We start from the raw sequence: 15839 nt of genomic DNA on the forward strand, positions 1-15839 counted from the left end.
CCTGCTGATTTTAAGCAGGCTACTTAACATTTCTATACCTTGAGTGGAAATAGAGGTAATTATATATTTCCTCACTTCACAAAGATGTTCCAAAGTTAAGCAATAAATCATCATGGCAGGCTCAAACACCATGGACATGAGAACAATAAGCAGACAAAACTATTGTGATCTTATGCATTTATTGAATGAAAACTCTTACACAATAATTTATCAGTCAAAATGGATTTGCTAATATTTGCACTGAAAAAATTGGACTGAATGGACACTATTCCCCCTTCAAAAGCAAATAAGGTTTTTTTTTAAGAAAAAAAAAAGAGCCCTGCAGACAAACAGAAGTAGGTGTCTAATCCTCCCACCTGCTGTCACTTCAGAAAAATATTTACTTTTTAACATCTGTACTGCATTTTCTGCAGTTCAAACCCTCACATGAGTCCTGGAATATATACAGAATTTAGCAAACTTTCAACTAAGTCTTTTTTAGTAACCATATAGTTTTCCCCTGACAAGGGCAGAATTAGGCTTTTCAGTTAGTTTTTCTCAGCTCTTCTGATTTCAAGCAGTTCTTGAAGCAAATAGTTCATTAGTTCATTAAAAATAAATAAATAAAAAGAATTCCCCTCAGGGGAATTGGCAGGGGATGGCGGGAAGAGAAGTGTGACGCAGTAATTAGTTTTCCCCTGCCCCTCCTAGCCCTCTAGCATGCATGCACATAAATACACATGGCGTAAACAAACATCGCCTTTGTGCCACTATAAAAAAAAATGTTACTAGGCACAAAGGTCAAGCAAACAGACATCCATACCCCCTGTCATGCCACAAATGTCCCATATTTGTTGTCGTGACTTAGGTGGTATGATTTTGTGCCACTACTTTGGAGTCATCATTTGGTTGCTGTAAGGCCGGAGAGCACAGACAGGCTGGAGCTGCCCTGGGCAAGCGCTCCTGGGGCTTCAGGGACCCAATCCTGCATGCTTCAGGAACACCAACTGCCTCTGGTGGCAGACCCAGTGCCAGGAACACACTGGAGTGTTGAATTTGCTCCAGTGCAATCCTGGTGCTGAGAGCTACAATCAGCTGACTGGTAGTCCCAACCCCAGGCCCACACCAAGGTGTCAAAGACAGCACAGGAGTGTCTAGCTGGATCCGGTATAGTCCCAGGGCTGAGACTGATAATTGGCTGGTTGTCAGTCCCAGCCCCAGGACTGCACCAGTTCAGTGGGCACCTAGTTTTGAACTTGCTGGTGCAGAGGGATGTCAGGATCATGACCCCGGGCTCCCCGAGCAGTGGCAAATAGTTATGGCTTGACACAGCTTTATATGTGGGTTCCGATTCGATTCAGAGAGATTAAAGGGTTTCCTGATTCAATTTGGATTCGGAGATTCGGCTGCTGAATTGGGCCAAATCCCCACCAAACCTTCTCATAGCCCTAATAGCTAGATCCTAGGCCACCCACTGCTTGGCTGCCAGCAAAAGGGGTGTGTCAGGATCAGAACAGATGTGGCTACAGCACCTGAAGCTATACCTAAGCACAGGTTTAAGGAATAGTGCAGCCTCAAGGACACTAAATTATAACACAGTCCATATCATCCCCAGGACTGGCTTCTGAAATTGGCTTCTTTATGGCTTCCCATAGTGAGGATTTTAGTTCTCTTTTCATCCCTAGAATATGTACAATGTAAGATACAGCAGTGCAAACTTCCTACTATCCATCCAATATGCTTCCACCCTGGCCAGAAGTTCTGAGTAACGCATTCAGCTGGCCTGTTATGTCCTTGGCCCCCTCAGTCAGACTGAGAGTGAACCACCCAAGAGCGGCAATGAGTAGAAACCTGAAGATACTTCTCAGCAATTTGTCACTTGCTCATTAGAAACTGGAATGAGACCACCAAGAATCATCATATGGTAACAACATCTGGTCACTCGCTACCAGACATGGATTTTATGACTGTGAATTGTGAATTTATGTGACACTATGCTACTAGAAAAGCCAGAGATACAGGAAGAGCTGGCTCTGGAGAAGATTGTGCACTTTATAAATTCATTTGTTCACATGTTTACTTTTGTCTGCAATGTTTTCAGAAACTCTTGCTTTCTATTTAAAGCAGTCTTCATTTAGGAGGGCAATTTTTTTCATTTATTTGTTGTGAAGATCAGTTAATAGCTGCAAAGCCTTCATACAACTAAAATTGCTACATATGAGCCAAGTGTGGCTGGTATTGCTGGGGTCTATGGGTGAACTCATGGCCCTCTTGAAGTCAGTGAAAGTTTGATTATTGACTTCATTGTAGTCAGGATTCCACCACAGTGATTTTTAAAAGGTGCCTCAATTTCAAGGACAGCAGAAGACATGTATTGGACTTCTACATCTAGATATGATTGCTCAGAGCTGCAGTATGAAACTGGAGATAGGCTTGTTGAGAGTCTCTGGGTTAGCGTCAGAGGGGAGAGCAACAAGGGTGATGTCATGGTGGGGTTCTGCTATGGACCACCAGACCAGGAGGAAGTGGTAGATGAGGCTTTCTTCAAACAGCTAGCGGAAGTTTCCTCAATCACAGGTCCTGGTTTTCATGGGGGACTTCAAGCACCCTGACATCTGCTGGTAGGGCAATACAGCAGTGCACAGGCACTGCAGGAAGTTTTTAGAGAGTGCTGGGGACAACTTCCGGGTGCAAGTGCTGGAGCAGCCAACTAGAAGCCATGCTCTTCTTGACCTGCTGCTCACAAACAGGGAAGAATTGGCAGGGAATGTAGTATAGTGGATGGTAACTTGGCCAGCAGTGACCACAAGATGACAGAATTCAGGAAAGGAAGGATGGAGAGCAGCAGAGTAGGGACCCTGTGCTTCAGAAAAGTAGACTTTGACTCGCTCAGGGAACTCATGGGCAGGATCCCCTGGGAAGCCAGTCCGAGGGGGAGAAGAGTCCAGGAGAGCTGGCTATACTTTAAAGAAGAGAGTTCAAGAACAAACCATCCTGATGTGCAGGAAGACCAGCAAGTATGTCAGAAGGCTACCCTGACTTACCAGGGAACTCTTCAGTAAACTAAATCACAAGAAGGAAGCTTCTAAAAAGTGGAAACTTGGACAAATAACTAGGGAAGAATATAACAACACTGCTTGGGTATGCAGGGATGAAGTCAAGAAGGCCAAAGCGAATTGGAGTTGCAGCTAGCAAGGAATGTGAAGGATAACCAGAAGGTTTTCTAGGGTATGTGTCAGTAATAAGAAGAGGATCAGGGAAAGTGTGGGTCCATTACTGAATGGGGGAGGCAACCTTGTGACAGAGGATGCAGAAAAGGCTGAAGTGCTCAATAGCATTTTCACCTCAGTCTTCACAGGCTAGGTCAGCTCCCAGACTACTGCACCAGGCAGCACAGTTTGGGGAGGAGGTGAGGAGCCAACAGTGGCAAAAGAACAGGTTAGGAACTATTTAGAAAAAACTGGACATATACGAGCCCATGGGGCCAGATGGGATGTACCTGAGGGTGCTGAGGGAGTTGGCTGATGTGATTGCAGAGCCACCGGATATCATCTTTGAAAACTCATGGTGATCAGGAGAGGTCCCGGATGATTGGAAAAGGGCAAACATAGTACCCATATTTAAGAAACGGAAAAAGGAGGATCCAAGCAACTACAGACTAGTCAGCCTCATCTGAGTTCCAGGAAAAATCCTGGAATAGATCCTCAAGGAAGCCATTTCGAAGCACTGGGACGAGAAGGTGATTAGGAACAGTCAGCATGGATTCACCAAGGGCAAGTCATGCCTGACCAACCTGGTTGCCCTCTATGATGTGACTGCCTCTGTGGATGCAGACAGACCATTGGATATAGTATTCCTTGATTTTAGCCAGGCTTTTGATACAGTTTCCCACAGCATTCTTACAGGCAAGCTAAGGAAGTATGGGCTGGATGAATGGACTGTAAGGTGGATAGAAAGCTAGCTGAAGCATTGGGCTCAGAGGGTAATAATCAATGGCTTGATGTCTAGTTGGCAGCCAGTATCAAGTGGAGTTCCCTAGGGGTTGTTCCTGGGGCTGGTTTTGTTCAATGTCTTCATCAAAGACCTGGAGGATGGCACAGAGTGCACCCCCAGCAAGTTTGCAGATGATACCAAGCTGGGGGGAGTAGTAGATACACTGAAGGGTAGGGCTAGGATTCAGAGTGACCTAGACAAATTGGAGGTTTGAGCCAAAATGTATCTCAAGAGGTTCAACAAGGACAACTGCAAAGTTCTGCACTTAGCACGGAATAATCCCATTCACTGATACAGGCTGGGGGCTGACTGGCTAGGCAGCAGCTCTGCAAAAAAGGACCTGGGGATTATAGTGGACAATAAGCTGAATATGAGCCAGCACTGTACCCTTGTTGCAAAGAAAGCTAATGGGCATACTGGGCTGCATTAGTAGATGTGCTGCCAGTAGGTAAAGGGAAGTGATTATTCCCCTCTATACAGCACTGGCGAGACCATATCTGGAGTACCATCTCTAGTTTTGGGCCCCCCACTACAGAAAGGAGGTGGACAAATTGGAGACAGTCCAAAATGGTGAGGGGACTGGGGTACATGACTTATAAGGACAACTGGGCTTATTTAGTCTAGAGAAGAGAGGACTGAGAGGAGATTTAATAGCAGCCTTCAACTACCTGGAGGGGGGTTCAAAAGAGGATGGAGCTAGACTGTTCTCAGGGGTGTCAGAATAAGGAGCAACGGTCTCAAGTTGCAGCAAGGGAACTTTAGGTTGGATATTAGGAAGAATTTGCTTACTAGAAGGGTAGTAAAACACGGGAACAGGTTACCCAGAGAGGTTGTGGAATCTCTATCCTTCAAGACTTTCACGACCCAGCTAGAAAAAGCATTGGCTGGGATGATCTAGTTGGGGATGGCCCTGCTTTGAGCAGGGGGTTGGATGAGATGATCTCCTGAGGTCCTTTCCAACCCTAACTTTCTATGATTCTATATCACCCCCTTAAAATAAAATTTCCCGATTCTGCATCTGAATTTCTATAAATACAGTGCTTACCCTTTCCAACAGTTTCTTTGGAATAAAAGAGTAGAAACTGGGTTTTACAGCTTGCTAAACAAATTATTATGAGACTAGTGACATGCACATCAGAATATTAAATAGAATAACCATTGTGCACTGTAACAAACAATCCACCTACCCAATCTCTACCTCTACCTTCCTAAAGGTAAAAATTACACCTGTGTAGATGGCCTGGACAAAACACGCGCAACACTTAAACATTCTGTAGTCCTCATAGCTGGCCTTAAGTGGTGCATTAGCTTCTGCACTCTTCTAAACAGTGATACATTTCCTCTCATATAAATACAAGGAAGCAAGCTTTTCACAAGAGCCTGCATCCTTTCAGAATGTTAGTTCATTGTAATTAAAATTCCTAAAATATGACCACAGAGTGTTTCAATACATAAGCCAATGAACAGGATTTCCAGGACTAAAGTTATTTTGCTGACCATGGAAAGCTAATATGCAATTAAAAAGACATCTGCAGCATTACCTGATCGGATAGGAGACGGTGACATCACGCATCTCGTATGAATACAAGTATATTATTAGATCTAAACCTGGCTGCAAAATTACTATCTACTCGTGGGATTATCTTTAAGCATTCAGAAGCATTGTTTCATTTACTGATAGAGCAAGGATGATAACAGGCTGACTTTGCTTGTCACATTATTTTTTTTGGCCTTTCTTTATTCTTTGTACATGTTAGTAGCAGGTGAGAAGATGATGCGCTACAGCTGAATCACTTTCTTGGGCTTTTAGTTGTATTACAGATCATTCCAACTGATTTTTTTCTAGCAAAACCAAAATAAACCATTTTAAAAAACACTGATCACGAGACTACAGAATAAAAGAAAGAATGTAATATCCACAGAGGGGGTGATCTGAGTGTCACTTGCTGGTCACATGCAGCCCAGGAAGTTCTAAATAATAGCTCTTATCTCTTATCCTTAATACAGAGAACCACTGACTATAGATAAAACCCTGATCTAACTGAAGGCAATATTCCCAATGACTTCAATCAAACTGGGATTTTAACCATATAAATCGTTGCACACTGTGCTCTGCCTCCTTCCAAGAGGACCGGTAGTATTTACAGGTCACATTTCCATACTAACAGAGCAGGCAGCTGCAGTCTGCTCCCACTTATATACAGACTTTCGGCACCTGACAAGAAACCAAGTTGCCCTTATTTGTGGCAAAATCTGGCTAACATTACTGAGCACTGTCCAGATTATAAGACTATATAGTGGTTTTCAGTGCCCAAGCTCAAACTCTTAAAACAAACAAGGCACTAAATTCATTAGTAATTCTGGAAAGTTTTGTCCAAGTTGCCAAACAATGAGTACCCAGGGCCAGATTTTTTTTTAGAGGTATTTAGGTGCCCCACTCCCATTTAAAATCAGTGTCTTTAAAATTCTGGTTCATAGATATCAGCAATTGTTTCATTTGGAAAATTCATGGAAACAAGAGTCAGTGTGTAAGCAGAACTACAGTGGCATGTGCACGAATTCTTAGGGTAGCCATATGGTCATGAAGACTAAGGCACCTGGTACATGTTTATTCAATGGCGCATGGGATTTGATCCCCAGTCCCAACAATCATGCCATCCAACAAATGCATGGCAAGATGTGTGATTTGGGGATCAGATCCCAATGGTGCCATTACTGTTTGCCTGTGCAGTAGGAGCCTGGGATTCAGGGCTCTTCCTGCACTGGCAAGTTGAAAGCTGGGTGCCAGTCACCCAGCTGAACCTGAGCAATCAGTGAATTGTCAGAACTAGCTCCAGACTCGCATGCGATCCAGGGACTAGGGCTGACAATCAGCTGATTGTCAGTCCCAGCCCCAGAACTGCAGCAGTCTTGAGCTGGCTCTAGTTATCCTGCCACACCTTCAATTTAAGGCATGACAGAAGCCAGCCACATCTTTTGTGGAATATTTTTGTGGCTGATTTTTCATTTTGTTGTGCCATTAATTCCTGGAAACGTGGCAGAGTTACTACCGTATTTACTAGAATATAAGACAACCCCCACTAATAATTAGATTCTGTATATGGAAAATTTATAAATTTGATATAATGTTCCAGATACAGAATCTTATTATTGGCGACTTGCCTTGAATTTGTCCTCTGCCCACTGCTACAGCAGGGAAAATAAAACTGGGGGATCATGTAGCTCCTTTGCCCTCTGGCTCCCCCCCCCCAGCTTCTTCCCTCTGCAACCCCTTCTCCCCTACTTACTGTCAGATCCTGCTCCCCCTAAATATATGGAAGGGAGGAGCAAATCTTAAAATACTGACTGTGTAACAAACATAATGTAGTCATTTACAAATAATACCCATAAACTTAGTTAATCCAGAATTGGTACATTTTACCTTTTTTTAAACTACTGCAAAATTTAGCATAGGTACTCCATAAACACACATTTAATAGCATGCTGGCACCTACATAAGTTCAAACTATATATGATATTAGTTCAAAGTCAAAAGGCTCACAGTTTACCATATAGTTCACTGGGTTTAGCCCCAGCAGAGTCAATAGCATCTCAAGCCATGGTGACCCCACAGCTCAGCACTGCTCAGTATGTGCATTTACTCCAGATACCCCCCCACAAAAAAGAGCCATGTGCTAATTAGCCCCCACTCATGGCTGGTACCAGGTGTTTTTGTCACAAGTCCTGGGATCCTCCAAATATTTATATGCAGATGAGGCATAGAGCAACCTGGTCCACCTTCATCGCAGAGGGTGGAGCTACTCTAATCATATACTACATGCTGAGAGCGGAGCCAACAAAAGAATTCTGGGTGAACTGTTTGGGACCCCCTTTGGTAATGTTTCCCAGACATTTAAGGCTGGTGAAGAAATTGGAATCATGGGAAATGAGAAAGAAAGGTGCAACCCCACTGTAAGAGTAAAGAGGAAGTTGAAATGTATGCAGTGTAGTGGCTTACCATGACTTGAAAAACAGTAGGTTCTGAGAGAGACTGCACTCAGTGGACACTGCCATATGTATTATTCAGATAGGTTCCACTAAACTGCCCTTGTGATAAGTTCCCTTGCTTCTCTGCCTCTTGTGGGCTAAGACTGAGTGTAGGGAGTATATCAAGTCCTAGACTTAAGAGTCTGGGATGGAGGATGCTTGCCAAACCCCAAGACCTCTGGGCCTGGGCCTGCACATAGGACACCTATCAATGGATTTGGGAGTATCTGAAGTCCCAGGGTGAATGGCCTGGGATGGAAGATGCTCACCGGTTTTAATGACATACATGATGTTTAGAATGAGTGAGTTCTGCCTGCTCAATTAATATGGTTTTTGGAATGAATGAGTTCTGCTCCATCAGGAACTGATTTGGCTAATTCAGTCTGGAACATAAAGTATATTATATTTAAAAAAAGTTCCCCTCAGCATTTTGGTTTTTTTGGCTAAGATCAAATGCAGCATTTTTGACACAAAGGGGAGAGTGTCATGGCTGACTCTGGCCTTCCAGTGCTGGCCTGGTAACACACACACACACATACGTTCCCCTCAGCATATTTGCCCAATATGGGCCATGTGTTTTATAATCATGCTCCGTGTCGGCTACATTTAATCAACCTCATAGTTAGTTTCCATTACTGAGCCTCTATTACTTAGCTGCAGTTCAAAGATAGACACTCTATCTAATGCAGTTTCCTTGTATGCAAATGTAAGACGAAAGGCTTTTTTCCTCATGCTGATTAGGGGGAAAAAACCTTGTCTTGTAATCAAGTACATACAGCGTTTATTGTGCAATTAACAAGTTAATCACATCTTAATAGTAACCTCCAGTGGGGGCCTGTGTTCCTTTCCCAGGGCTTGGATCAGTCTCTCCACCAATTTTTGTAATGTTCTTCCAGTGGGTTGTATAAAAGATGCTCCTGATGAGCTAAGAAGCCTGACAAACTCATATGCACCTCTGTGCTTTCTCCATGAATTAGCAACAGCTCCATAGAACCAACAAAAAGCCACCTCCTTGTCATCCTTCATTTACCTCCCTAAAACACTCCTGCGCCACAATCTACATAAACGTGACAGCAGGCTGATGAGAGACTGGGACTGCTGCCTAACATTACTTTTTTTTTAGTGTTTCCTTGTGCCTACCCCATGTGTATTCACATGCAGTTTATTGTCTTAAACTAAAATGTAAGCTCTTTCAGTCATAGATCATCTCTAGTCTGTGTTCACCTGGCACAGAAGGGGTCATAATCCATGGGTGCAGTTCCTAGGCAGTATCACACTACAGGAATTAGATGACAAACAACACTACTGCCCACTAGATTTTGTCTTACAATTGCAAATATAACCTCCTTGCTACTCCTTGAAGTCATCTCCCAACTCTGCATTAATTGATGAGCTACACCCCCTCTATGCTTGCAGCTAGTTCTGAGATGAGAAGCTCATTCTGTCCCCAGTTTGTTCTAGGAGCAGTGAGCCTATACATGGCTCAGCCTCACCGCTACTGTAAGCATAAACATCTGCAATACTCAGCCTGGGCTAGCAGCCATTAACCAGAGTCAATTCTGGATGGATACATCTTGGAGGAAGAAGTGGGTGGAGAGGGACAGGGAAGTAAAAGGAAACAACAGACAGAGGAGACAAAGGCAAGCAGTGTTAGATCTGTGAGTTATGGTTAGGGGGTGAGGAGACAAGAAAGAGCAAGACAAAAGCACAGCAAATATAAAAATGAGACAGAGCAGGGAGCACAGCAGCAACAGGAGTAGAACATGAAACAAAGTCAAGAACAGAAATACCCTTGAAAACAGGTCTGTATTTTAAATGCACCACTGACATACTTCAGAATAGGGTGAAATTCATTTTCCACTTAAAGGTGGCAAATAGAGATGACTGTTTGATAGGGATGTCTGGGAGGACCTGTTCTGGTATATGTTCTCATCCCAGGAGAGGGATGTATGGTTTCCATGTGAGGTTCCCTCTCCAGCTGTTCATCTGATGTCACTCCTTGAATCTGAGTATGGCACCTCCCATATTTCAACGTTAACAGCTGGCTAAGACAAGATGCATGTTCCAACACAGTACATTAAAGTCAAACAACATGAGAAAAGGAAATATCTTTCCTCCAGAAATTAAAATCATGTCAGGGAATGGGGGGGGGGGTCATAATACCTGTGGCCCCAGATTACCAGAAGGGCTTGGCCCAGGATGGACCAGCCCACTCAGATTGGGCTCATAGCAAGGGCAAACCCTGAAGAGCCCCAACTTCCTGAAGAAAGGCAGCTGAGATATGCTGGTGGACCAAGACAAGGCCTGAAGTAGGTACAGATATTATTATTGAAGTTACATTAGTTTATTCATTTTCTCACACATGCTGGCCACTGTTGACTGTAGAACTTTAGCAAGACTGGAGGGCTCAGCCAATGTACACTGACCCCAGGCTGCATGGTTTTCTTCCATCATGGACCCTCGTAACAGGGGGCTGACACATGGCCAGTCACCGTACCGGCCCACCCCTCTGTCTAGGGCAGTCGGCCCTCATTCGTCTGCCATGACTTGCTGTTAAATTAGCTGTTGTAAAATACAGGAGGCTGCCCATTAAGTGCCCTGATGCCGACCTTCCCTATACTGTGTTCCATGCCTTGCAGATGGCATCCAAAGTTCTTAACCTCGAACCCACACTTGGCTTCAAACCATCTGAAGACTTACTGGGGTCTCCATTTGACCCAAAAGTCAGCCTCACAACATCTGAGACATTAATGACGTGTGCCCCCAGAGGCTGGGGAGGTACGGCGACCACTTGCAGGTGACGGAAGCAGTTGCAGGGGCGTTGCAGCGGTAAGCAGGGAGCTCCCAAAGACGCCGCTGGTGGTGTTGGCAGTGGGGGAGGGGGGATGTCAGTGGGTGGCGACCACCTGCAGATGCCACTGGCAGCATTGGTGGCACCTCTCTCAGGGGGTGCACATGCACCCCCTACGCATCACCAGTGGTCAGAGTGCCTACTGGGGTTCAATTCCTCTGCCCCCTTGCAGGGACTCACTCACTCATGCCCCCTCACTAGGGCTCACTCCCTGACTTACTTGTGGGGCTGGCCTGACCTTCAGGTTGTCCTTGCAGCCCTACTTTGCATGCCTCCAGTGCAGCCCTTCAGGTTGCCCCTGCGACCCTACTCTGCACCAAACCTCTACAGCTCTTCAGGTCACCCTCTGCAACCCTACTCCGTGCAGCCCAGAATCTTACGCCCCCTCACTGGCGCCAGCACTCCGACCCCTGGCCAGCAATGAAATGGGCGGAGTGCAAGCAATTAAGTTCCTTGTGTTTCAGTACTTCTTTGTCTTAATTAGGGCAGAAATACCAGAAAGTTGCCATTCTTGTGGAATATTAGTAATTCAGCTTCACCCTAGTATACAGCAAAACAAGCAAACATACAAAAATCACCAAATTGCCTGATTCAGGCTGAGTTTGCCTTTTTGAGCAAAGTTCATGTTAGTTTTGACTTTACCAAAGATCATTCACTTATTTTTGCATTTATCATAAAGATGGCCTTACCTCATGTACATCTTGCTGGTCTCTCAAGGCATTCATGTTCTTTATGGCTTTGATAAAAAATCTATTAATTTCATCTCGTTTCTTGTTCGGTAAAATCCGGATCAGTGGGACCATTATAAAAGGGAATGCAACTGTATGAGATTTTTAAAAAGAGAACAATTAAGTTGCATGTAGGAACTCATCTCTTCTCCAATCCACCTACATCTAAACTGTCACTAGGTGAGACATTTTAGTTTTATGCTGCTCATTCCTTCTATTTCAGTCCTCCATTTTAACCAGATACTGAACTGTTGGCCAGGAATCTCTTCTGATCACATGCCACCTACAGTTTGCCCCAGTTTGTAGCTTTGGCCTGTGGTACTGCAATTCAAAGCGACTTCATGACTTGTAACCATCACAGAAAGGAGAAAACATTTTCCTCCATACACAGATAATTTAATCTGAGAATTAAAAAAAAAGTCTTATAACAAGCCTTGCTGAATATAGATTAGAACCATGGAGTCAGATAGATAGTTATCTTACTCCTGTGTCTAGCTCTTAGTCCAATCTTAGGATGCTAGTTCGCTGCTTTAGTCACCCTGTATCCAGCTTTTTACAGAAGAGACCAAAATAGAGAACCTTGAGATACAATATCATAAAAATTTACAGAAGGCCAAAAGGGAGACTCCTGTCCTTGATATTTATATGTAGCAACTAGAAACCTCAAGTACTGTGGCTGGTGAACCATTACCACAAGGTTATCAAAGAGCTCCCTGCTGGACTATCATCACAGTGCACTATGAACATCTTAAAACAGTTCTGTAGACAGTGATTAATCCATCACAATACTCCTGAGAAGTAGTTCTGCAAGCCAACAAGCTGCTGCAATGCAGAGAATATACAGGCCCACCAGTGGTAAGGATGATACTGAAGACCAACTGCTTCCAGAAAAAAGCAACCTACACTATTCAGACACTCTTTATTAGAGGACTCTTCTTATTAAGGCCTTTAGGGTGGTGGGGATGAAGCCATGGCCCCTCTGAAGTCCATGACAATACTCCAACGGACTTCAGCCGGGACAGATTTAAGTGTCAGATTCTGTGAATACATAACACCTAAATGGGAAAGCTCCCCTAGCGAGAGCTCTGGTAAAAACTGTCATCCAGACAAGGATCAAAAGGCTTAGAATTTTTTTACACTGCATTACTGAATACTACTTGAGGGGGTCTAGGCAACAGGATACCTCAGCTTTGATTAGGCTATAGCTTCCACAATTATGTTTCCTAATGATCTTAGTGTAGACAAGAGCTTAGGCACTATCAGCCTAAGATGGACTAGTCTTTGACCTAGAACTAAAAAGCTTTGTATTCCACTTTCAAGTCCATACAATATTCTCTATTAAATCACTTTAAAATAAATAAATTCTCTTAAAGGCATCCTCTGCTGACATTTGTCATCTTCATCCTTTACAAACATCAACCCAGATTGCTACTATTTAAATAAGAATTTTAATGGCTTATGATGTCAAGTCATCATGCTCATCTCCATTTCCACCCCCTTCTATCTGACTTTTTGCTAGCCCATTTTATTTATGGTGGAGTTTCTATTCCTACCAAGCGAGCATATGGCATACTAACTTTGCTTCAGGGTTCCAAAGGGCCATGTTTAATTATATAACATGACTTATGCTGCAGTCATGCACTTTTAATACAAAAGTGTAACCCACAAAAACTGTGGGTCCCATCAGCCTTCCACTCAAATCAAGAGGAAATCTTGCCTTCTTAGACTCACTTTTTACAGGAATCATACTAAAGGCAAGTGGTTGTAGGCTTTATTCTAGAAATTCAGGCAGAAAAAATCCTGCCTTCAGTACTTCCTTCTTGCTTGCAATTCAGAAATTTTGTAACTCAAGAATGGTACCTAAAAACTAGCTAAAATGAAAGAGCAAGGGCAGGTAATACTTACTGGTGAGAATTAGGATAGGTCTGAGCAACGAAATTTCAAAAAACTTCTTGCAGTTCTTAACAAAGGGATCATCAGGGTTCTTCTGAGAGTCCACTTGAGTACCAAAAGCCACACTGCCAACAACATCCAAGGTGAAGCAGCCATAGCATCTATATTGGATTAAAGAATACAACTTTTGTAAGCTAACACTTTCATTGATATCTGATATTTCTGAATATCACACGACAACACTTATGTTTTTTTTAAAGATCTAAGTCAATTTTCAAGTGATCTGAGTTTCATCTATAGTATAAATATTTTAATTATTCTAGCAACAAAGACAGACTCTGCAATTAATTATTCTGCAATTAATAAATAACAGCCTCCAGTCTTCTCTAAAGTTCATACAAACCATGTTAATATTTTATATAACATTTTGCTCAGAAATTGGACTTCTAACTCATAAAAATAAAAATATTTCTGTGCAGCCAGTTCAAACCAAATATAGCATGTTTGGGGTTTACAAACATATTTAGAGTCCACCTCTTTATAGAGAGGTTGTGACTAGGAGGATAGGAAGGGGAAAACAATCTAATGCCTCCAGGGTGACAACAGTTTAAATCAAAAAGTCAAAGCATATTCAGTATATTTGTCTTTCAACTCAAATTAACAACTTGAAGCAAGGAGGATATTCAGCACTATGTGCAACTCCAGTTCCTGAAACCATCGGCAACTGCTTCAAGGAGCACATCTGCTTGTGAAGAAAGAATATGCCTGATGAATCTCCCAGAATTCTTTGAACATATCAATAAATCAGTCTTTGAAGAACTGGTTAACATAATTTATTTAAAGTTTCAAAAAGCCATTTTTTTAAAGCTTCTTAGAAGAGAATACTATGGATACTACAGAAATGAAGATCACGACCATACAAACAAGTTACAGTAAGGTAAGTGATGGTGGGAATTCACACAGTGTGTTAGCTCCTCCATGGTAACTTCCAGTGGAAGTGTTCTTACTTTACTTTACAGTAAATACTTTGAAAGGGAAACTTGGGTTCATAACAACAGCTGAGAACTAGAGATCAGAATGAGATATAACGTGATGACAAATTATTCCACCATTGACTAATGTGGGGTTCTTTTACCTTCTTTGGAAGGTTTTAATGGGGAACCAGCCAGGTCTGACCCAGAATGTCAATTCCTAAGTTCATATGTTATTAGTGGACAGAAGGAAGCAGGCTGGACATTGACAGGCATCTCTCCCCTTTTTTCAAGCTGTTAAAGTTCATTAGAAGACAGCTAGAAATACATTAGATAATAGAAATATATTTACGTACTAAAATTACTCTTTCAAGTAAATACGGTCAGAACGGTACTGGCTGTTAGATGCTATATCTGCTGTACATCTTTCCTTCCCAGGCTGTATCAATCTAAGCTGTGTGTGTGAGAAAGAATTCTTTGTATACAATAACTGTGATTGGGAAACTGTGGCTAATCAGGTATTTTTTTTAAATATGATTCTCTGTTTTAGTGTTTTCAACGTACCTTTGGATATCAAAAGCCTTGCCAGAATCTGCAAAGACCTTCAAATTACTCAGCAAGACATCACATGCTTGGTTTATTAGCGGAGTCATCTAGAAAAGAACACATGTGGCATAATTAAGAATACAATCAATTCCTCTAAATTAGTTACATACAGTAGGTGGTATGGTACTTTCAAGATCATCCGTATCAGTGGCTAAGTAGGAATCTTAGAAATAGACGCATAAAAAGTCAACAGCAAAAGTCCCTTGTTTCTCAAAACTGACATCACTGAGAATCTGCCAGCTGTACCAACTGGCTATTGCACTGTCTAAATTCATGCAAGGAAACCCACAGGCTTATCTGAATGCCCACTAAATGTAGGTTCCTTTCTAGCTGTGACTGTGCCTACAGGCTGTTGTCCGAAATAAAGACAAGCCTCTCCTTTCTCCATCGCGCCCCAAACCAAATCAAATGGGGCACTGACAGACATGAAATGTGCCCCCCACCATTTTCCAGAAAAGGAAATGTGTTAGCTTGACCCGGGTCCCCAGCATCTATAAAGACTGGGCGGTACATGATCTATACAGACATTGGGCGAGCTGAGTCAAACTAATATGATGCCTCCTCTGGACATCTGCTGTGCTCTATGCATGGGTGCATCAAGCTGAAAGTAAAGCGCAGCTTTTGGGGGAGTTTTCTTCACATCTGTAAACAGCTATGGTGACTTATGAAGACTAACTGATAGGGTATATTTCATCTGTATACTCTCCACGATAGAAAGTGTATCTTTAAATGCACACAATCCTGCAAAGAGAAAAGCCTGTAAAGACTATTACTTCTCTGTAGACTCCTGCT

General features: G+C 42.8%; 1 protein-coding gene across 1 annotated transcript in view; it reads right to left on the bottom strand.

Annotated features, from left to right (window-relative positions):
- TBXAS1 (thromboxane A synthase 1) overlaps positions 1-15839 on the bottom strand; it is a 390857-nt gene that overhangs the window by 139591 nt on the left and 235427 nt on the right. Inside the window, exons 7-9 of the mRNA XM_025198922.1 lie at positions 15006-15094; positions 13483-13631; positions 11539-11669 (exon numbers count right to left, since the gene is read on the bottom strand). Coding sequence (XP_025054707.1) covers positions 11539-11669; positions 13483-13631; positions 15006-15094 — 369 coding nt within the window. The remainder of the gene's footprint in view (positions 1-11538; positions 11670-13482; positions 13632-15005; positions 15095-15839) is intronic.

This window comes from Alligator sinensis, unplaced genomic scaffold (genome assembly GCF_000455745.1).
Source record: "Alligator sinensis unplaced genomic scaffold, ASM45574v1 scaffold74_2, whole genome shotgun sequence".
NCBI classification, from domain to species: Eukaryota; Metazoa; Chordata; order Crocodylia; family Alligatoridae; genus Alligator; species Alligator sinensis.